Source organism: Talpa europaea (assembly GCF_964194135.1).
Source record: "Talpa europaea genome assembly, contig: HAP1_SCAFFOLD_171, whole genome shotgun sequence".
NCBI classification, from domain to species: domain Eukaryota; kingdom Metazoa; phylum Chordata; class Mammalia; order Eulipotyphla; family Talpidae; genus Talpa; species Talpa europaea.
The window spans coordinates 87,549-95,480 of record NW_028167949.1 but is presented as its reverse complement, the minus strand read 5'-3'; the positions used below and the strand labels follow the sequence as shown (position 1 = coordinate 95,480).

At 49.8% G+C, this 7,932-nt stretch overlaps 1 protein-coding gene across 1 annotated transcript; it reads left to right on the top strand.

Annotated features, from left to right (window-relative positions):
- Window positions 1-3,308: 3,308 nt before the first annotated feature.
- Window positions 3,309-4,166, top strand: LOC311188085 (acidic leucine-rich nuclear phosphoprotein 32 family member B-like; the record flags this gene model as incomplete). The annotated part of the gene is given in 2 exon segments (XM_084259850.1): window positions 3,309-3,672; window positions 3,675-4,166. Coding segments are annotated over 2 exon segments (756 nt in total). The 3' UTR covers window positions 4,067-4,166.
- Window positions 4,167-7,932: the final 3,766 nt, after the last annotated feature.

Below are 7,932 nucleotides of genomic sequence, written 5' to 3'. Positions count from 1 at the left end.
ATATATGACTGCAGAATTGAAGCTATGGGCTGGGGTAAGAGTAGGAAACAAAGTAGGAAGAGGGCCCAGTGGACTATGGTGAAGAACTATGGGTGCCCTTAGGGTGGGTGTGATGTGGTAACAAACATCTGAAGCGGTGTGACCCTTGTCTCTGAACACTTTCGGTGTGTAAACCAATGCTAATCTCAATTGAGTAATACAGCTAGGGGAAAAAGAAAAAAAAAAAGTAAATTATCTCTCTTCCATCAGTCACTGACCTCAGGACTTTGCCTTCGCCTCCTCACTATCATACAGGGTGAGGGGCTGGTTTCCCACAAGGTCAGAGGCAGGAGGTTTAGGGACTCCTGGGGCTGCTAAGACACCGCTGAGTAGAGACACTGCAGAGAGGGCGGCTCTGAGGGGAACCAGAGACAGAGGGTCAGAGTAACCCCCAGTGCTGAGTGAGGATCTGGTTCCCAAGGAGAGGGGAGTGCGTGCATGTGCCCCCTTCCAGTGTGTGTGTGTGTATGCGTGTGTGTAACAGGAGAGACAGGATATACAACATAAGATGATGGGAAGTGAATTAACATCCAGCCCCAGAATAAATTAATTCAAATCGCACACAGAGTAAAGAGTGTCAGAACAACACCTCAGTAAATACAGTTCCATGGAGAAACAGCTTCTGAGCAGGACTGAAAAAGCATTGGCCCTGAAGAAGAGGAGGAGGTTTAGAAATACCAGATGGTTGGCCTGATGTGTAAAGAGCTGGGCGGGCAGGACCCCTCCCCGGACCCTGGCCCCTGCTAGGATGTGGTGGCATCTTCACCCCTGACAGCTCCCTCCCCCAAACCCCAAGGTTCCTCTCCTTTGGAGTCACCAGTATATGTACATATATGTATACGTGTAATCCCAGCTGCTTCTTAATTTCCCACCTGTCTGGGGCATGTAGGTGGTTCCCATAGCTTGGCTACTGTAAATAGTGCTGCAGTGGTGACGGGAGTGCAGGTCCCGTCACAGGAGAGTATTTATCCTCTGTGAGTAGATGCTCACTGTAGAATTGCTGGGTCCAAAGGCAGAACCACATTCACCCTTATAAGAAACCTCAGTACTGTTTCCAGAAGGGCTGGCTCAGTCTTTATCCAAAAATAACGCAGGACTGTCCCCTTTTTTGCACATCCTTGCCAGTACTTGTTGTTTTGGTCCTCTGGATATGGGCCATTCTCGCAGGTGTGAAGGTTTAAGCAAGAGCATCATAAAGGCACAAAATGTGGGCAAAAAGAAATCCTGTAACACTCAGGCCAACACAAGGCTGTCTCTCACTGTGAAAGAAAATAATCATGAAGAAACTCAGGTGAATTACTTGTGTGTTAACATTATCAATGGTCCACTGCATTCTCAAAATGTCCTCCTGAAAGCATCCCTGTCACCTAGTCCCAGCCTCTCTGCCTCAACCCCCACCCCCACTGCAGTCCTCCAGGGTCTCACTTACAGGGACTGAGATACACTTCAGAGCACTGGGACTGTGGCTGCCTGGGGGAGAACACAACAAAACTTGGTCAGAGATGAGACCACGGGAGGAACTGATGAGAGTGACTCCCCCATGGGCTCCATCTACACTGTCCCCAGGGGCTCAGGGATCAAACCCCTGATCCACACTTACCTGCAGCCTGAGTGTAGCTTCCTCCTTGTCCTCCTGTGGGAAGAAGCATCATGTGAGACCAGGGAGGAGTCAGGTCAGAAGCCTAAAAGAATCTTCTAATCCTGCACCGCAGGGAAGTTTCCAGAACTGTGAGTAAAGTCCCAGATCAGGACTTGGAAAAATGAAGAAAGGAGATGAAGGGGGACTGGACCAAATGCCCTCTGGGCAACACACATGTGTGGATGGTACTTCCTATTAACCAGGCAGGGCAAGTTCTCCCTGGGACCTGAAAGTCCTTAGTGGACAAGATCCCCCACTCCCTTCCCTACCTGAGCACTTCTTCTTTCCCTTCACACATGAAGCCACCTTGTGTGCAATGAGCACACCTCCAAAGAAAACCGAGCCGGAAATGAGGACCACGGCAAGGATGGAGAACTGAGGAGGTGGCACTGGAAGGGAAGGGAAGGTCAGACCCTGAACCTGAGGCCTCAGTCTGACCTTCTGAAGGTCTCCAGAAGGGCTTCTGATGCCCCTGAGTCAGCCACGTGCCCACATCTCCCTCCTTACCCCATCTCAGAACTCAGGGTGCTATCAGCCCCTCATGCTGCACATGGCACGTGTATCTCTGCTCCTCTCCAGAAGGCACCTCCACAGCCGCCCACTTCTGAAAGGTTCCATCTCCCCCAGGCCTGGTCTCTACCAGCTCTGTCTCCTGGGTCAGGTCCTCCCCACCTCGCTGCCAGGTCAGGGTGATGTCCGTAGGGTAGAAGCCCAGGGCTCAGCACCTCAGGGTGACCTCATGCTCAGAGATGGGGTGATGGGTCACATACGGCGATTGGGGGCCTGAGTGGGAAGAACCGGAAATTTCATGCTTTGTGTTTCCTGCATGGACACTGAAGCAGCCTCATGTGACCATCCTCCAGTGGACAGAACAATATGCTTGGAGGGAGGAAGCACAAACCCCAGAAACCAGCCTGGTCTGGGAGTCCGGGATAGCAGGTGAGAGCCCAGGGAGGGATGCAGGTCTCTAAGCATTTTGTTACTGACTTGGGTGGAGGGTGATGACACAGACAGGCAGGAGTGAGAGCTCCAAAAATGCTCTCTGACCAAAAAACAGGATCTCGAGAGAGAAACTCATTGTTCCTAAGATGGCTGCCGGCCAAAAGTGAAGGGAGATTTCAGGGGTGGTGTCCCTTCTTTCTTAGGAGAAACTGGATTCCTTAACTGTCCTTCAGAAAAAGTAGGAGCCTCTGGGCCAGTCTTCATCCCAGAGCTTGAAAACGTGGCCGACAGCTCCCTCTCTGGCCAGCAGGGGGCGCTTTCTCACCATGATTCCACTTCCCTGCGGGGTGTGCGCCTCAGGGAGACCAAAGCCCCGCAGCCCCTCTTCAGCCCCGCCCTTCAGTAACCCCGTGGTCTCCCGCCCGCACCCGATCTCCCGCCCTGAATAATCCTAAACTTAAATAAAACCTAAAGGGTGCTTTTTCCCTCCATGGTTTCTCTCCGCTCCCGCGAGTAACTTGGCTCCGGGGGCGCCGCCCGCCGCCCGCCGCCCGGGACCGCGCCGCCTGCCGCTGCCGCGAGCAGACCCCTCCCGACGGCCCTCGCCGCGCGGGCCGGGAGCCTCTTCCCGCTCCGCCTCTGCCGCGGAAAGTGAAGTTTGAAGAGCGGGGAAGAGGGAATCGTGGAAATGAAGAGGAGGATCCACCTAGAGCCGAGGAACCGGACCCCGGCCGCGGTTCGAGAACTTGTCCTGGACAACTGCAAAGCAAATGACGGGAAAATTGAGGGCCTGGCAGATGAATCTGTGAACTTAGAGTTCCTCAGTTTGATAAGTGTAGGCTGGATTTCAGTCTCAAATCTCCCCAAACTACCTAAATTGAAAAAGCTTGAGCTCAGTGACAATAGAATCTTCGGCGTTCTGGACATGTTAGCAGAAAAACTTCCAAATCTCAAACATCTTAACTTAAGTGGGAATAAACTGAAAGACACCAGCACCTTGGAACCTTTGAAAAGGTTGGAATGTCTGAAAAGCCTGGATCTGTGTAACTGTGAGTCACTGACCTGAATGACCACCGAGAGGGTGTTTCCAAGCTTCTGCCTCGGCTGACCTGTCTGGACGGCTGTGACCAAGAGGACGGAGAAGCCTCCGGCTCAGATGCTGAGGTGGATGGTGTGGAGGAAGAGGAGGAGGATGGAGAAGGAGAAGATGCAGAGGAGGAGGAAGATGCGGATGGTGAGGAGGAAGAGTGTGATGATGAAGAGGATGAGGATGAGGATGAAGATGTAGAAGGGGACGAAGACGAGGACGAAGACGAAGTCAGTGGGGTGGAAGGAGACTTTGGACAGGATGGAGAAGCTGATGAAGATGAAGATGAGGAGGATGAGGATGAGGATGAAGAGGAGGAAGAGAGCGGAAAAGGAGAAAAAAGGAAGCGGGAAACATGACGAAGGAGAAGATGATTAAAACCCAAATAAACTTGAAAAAAAAAAAAAAGAGCGAACTGTTCAGTATTGGTTGGACTGCGCATAAGGATTTGGTAGATGTTTAAAAAAAAAAACAGGTAGCTGTGACACAAACCCCAGGACACCCACCCACCCAAAGAGCCAAAGAACAGTTCTTGTGACATTCCGCCCTCCACTGAGTCCCTCTTGGAAATCCACCACCAAGCTTGGGGACTTCACCCCAACAAAATTGTAAGCGTTGTTAGGTTTTCCTGTAAGACTTGCTGCAGCGGGGACAGCTGTGATTGGTGAATCACCATCTGTGACTGCCAGTTATGCCGAAGTTGTAACAGCATTTTTACTTTCTGTACAACGAAGAAGCTTTGTAAATAAAATCTTAACATTTTGGGCCTGTTTTTTCATGCTTTCCTTTTTTAATGAAATTTTTTTATATTAGGACATTTTATGTGTCAACTGACAAAAAAAAAGTATTTTTAAGAATTCAAGTGAAATAAACACATTACTCTTTGGTTAAAAAAAAAAAAAAAAAAAAAAAACCTAAAGGGTGAAAGTCCCGCGGGCTCTTCCCTGGTCAAGGGGCCTGGCAGGGGCCACGGCCTCGGGGGTCACGGGCCCCGAGACTAGGGGCGGGGGGTGGGGCGGGAGCGGTGACCCGCCCCGGCCAGCGCTGCTCCCTGGCCCGGCTCTGGCTGCGGCTGCCGGCGGCCGCGCGGGGCCTCCAGGAGCGCTTGGAGCCTCCGCGCCGAGTGTCTGCGGAGCCTCGTCTCCTCGCCCGACCGCCCGCCCAGGGGCCCGGCTCCGCGCTCTGGCCAGGGGAGTCGCTGTCGAACCCCGAACTGCGTGTCGTCCACGTAGCCCCCCGCGAGGTACCGGGGCTCCCCGAGGCCGGGTGGGACATCACCATTTCTAAAAGCCTCAGAGAGGGGGAGCCTGGGGCCAGGGAGGGGTGAAGCCGGTGGACCCTCCCCCCTGGGCAGGTCCTGAGTCCCGGGGAGATGGGGCAGGGGAGAAAGTGTCCAGGAGGGAGGGAGCTCCAGAGACTGAACATGGGCATGGGGTCCAGAAGGGGCAAGACTCAGGGGGACAAAAGGAGGAGGCAGGGTGGGGGGACAGAAAGGGACCAGGACTGAGGGGGCCACGGGGGTGACAGCGGGGCCTAAGGCAGCAGCTTCCTCTGCAGAAACCTTTTCCCTCCACCCTGCTCTCACCAGCCCAGGTGTCTGTCTGGGTCAGAGCCCTGGAGAGAAGCAGCAGGAGGAGGTTGGGGGCCCCATGACCAGCACTGCTGGGGTCTGGGGAGCTTCTGACTCCAGGCTGGTGGGTGGAGACTTACCTGGGCAGGCAGTGATGCTGACTGGTTCTCTGGGAGCCTCCAGGCACTGGGACTGAGAACTGAGGAGGAGTCACAAGTGTCCAGGGCCCAGCACAGGTGGTGGAGACAGAAGTGAGGCTAAGGGGGCAGTGGGGTATCCCCAACAGTAACCTTCCTGCCCTAGACACAGCCCTGGGGCCTCGAACTATGAGAACCAGACTAGGGGACCTGGGGCTTTGCTCTGGCCCCTCCTCTCCTCACCCAAAGCTTGTCACCCTGTCTCCATGACCCAAGCGCTGGGCCTGCGATTCTCAGTCATTTTCCTTCCAGGATCCATGTCCAGTCTTACAAATTAGGGAGGACGCCAAGTATAATCTTGTTTAGGAGGTATCGCTCCCCGTATTTATCACACTGGGAATAAAGCTGAGTTTGATCATGCAGCTGTTTATTTAGAATAATAGTAATAATCCAAGCATGTTAATAGAAAGTGTTCTTAAGAAAAATAACTTATTTCTGAAAATAATCAGGGCAATGGGAAGAATGGATCTTTCACCTGTTTTATGTTTGCAGTTGTCTTTCTTGTCTGTCTCATTGTTTCTTTTCTTTTTTTTTTTTTTTTTTTGTCTGTCTCATTAGAAGACAGTAGGAATTTCATGCTTCCTTCTGCATTTAGCTGTGGTTCTGGTTGAAGACTATGAAAAAATGTCTACAGCCTCACACAAATATGTTGGAGTAGTGTTTTCACATTATTGTGAATATTCCACTTTGATACTAAATTAAATCTATACAGGTGGTATTTTCCCCCAGGTTATTTGCAAAACGAAACCTGAAACTATGTCACTGAATATTTCTTATTCTGTTACATTTCCATAGCCCTCTCTTGCATAAAACTAACTGCAGTTAGTTTTAATGTGTGATTTTTTAAAAGTAATATATTGTTCCACAAGCTATAAAGGTTTTCAATGTTTATTACACCAGAATCAAATTATTTTAAAAAATTCATTTTATTTTTCACTACAAATCCAAAAAGTAAAAGTCTACTGGAAGTTGTCAAGTGATAGGACACAATTTCATGATTCTGTTTTTTTCTGAGCACTTATATTTGGTCAAGGTGAAGTTACTCTCAGTTATCAATTGTCAGTTGATTTTCTTTCTTTTTTTTTTTTTTAAAGATTTATTTATTTATTTACACAAGCACTGGGTACAGTCAGAAGTACGGAAAGGTGAGAGAATTCACCAGAGCCAGAGTGGGGAGCAGAACAGGCAGAACAACGAAATACACTGCTGAGGGGAGCAGCGGGCAGCAAGAGAGGTCTGAGTGCCATGTGGGACCCTAGCTGGTGGCCAGGGATCACAGCCCAGCGCACAACAGCTGTGCCACCAAGGGAGGCCCCGTGTCAGTTGATTTTCTTAAAGGAGCACACACTCATTTTCAGGACAATGTCTGCTAATTAACCAAATCAAATAACCACAGATTTTGTCATTCATTCCTTCATGTGAAGATGGTATTGCCTACAAAAAAAGAAAAATAGTCTAATTCATCACAAGCAAATATTTTCTTGGCACATAATAACTGGGAACGCAGCAGGAGTGTGGTGTGTTCACTTGCGTGTCATCGCATCAGGTGCTGTAAAATGTGGATCGAAGATGATAGAATGATGAAGATAATTTTTAATGCTTCAACCAAGACACTTTGAAATGAAACTGGCTTGGAGTTGTGTTTCTGAGGTACTTGTAAGTACTTGTGAAGAATAACTGCAGTTAGTAATATAAGCTCCATTTTCAGTAAGTTTTACCTCTCAGCAGATGTCAAAATAGTGAAAAAGTCAATGGTGTCTAAGTGACATTTTGAAAATAGTTTTGACCTCGTGGATCCTGTGACAGGCTCTGGGTGACTTCAAGGATTCCACAACCACACTTTGAGAAATGCTTTTCTCAGTGAACCAGGGAGCATCTCCCAAGTGTTCTCTGCATTTGCCTCCTCTTCACTTCCCAGAATCCCTCTCCCTGGCTGGCTCCTGCCTCCCCAAGCTGCCTCCCCTGTAGACACAATGGGGAGCAGAGAGAGGACCCTGGAGACATGGAGCTTGCTCTGTCATGAGAGATGGACACTGAATAAAGGTGACAAAGACACGGGTAAACCCGACCTGAGCCAAAGGTTGGGAGGAAGGAGCATGTTTATTGTGAAAGTAGAGCAGTAGGAGTGCTTCTATCATTTTAAATAATATCAAAAGATGTAAAAAAAATAAAAAAAAACAGGGCCTCCCTGGTGGCATAAGGTTTAACTCTGAGTGCTATCACTGCTTAGAACTGAGTTTGATCCCCGGCCAGGGAGCAACACACATGGGGCAGCAGACCTCTCCTGTCTCACCCACTACTCCCCTCAGCAGTGGATTTCAGTGGATCGGCCTATTCTGCTCCCTACTCTGTGTCTGGTGAATCCTCTGCACCTTCTGCACCTCTGGCCTATACCCCAGTTCTTGTATGCATAAATAAATAAAAAAATGATTCTTAAAAACAAACAAACAAAAAATTA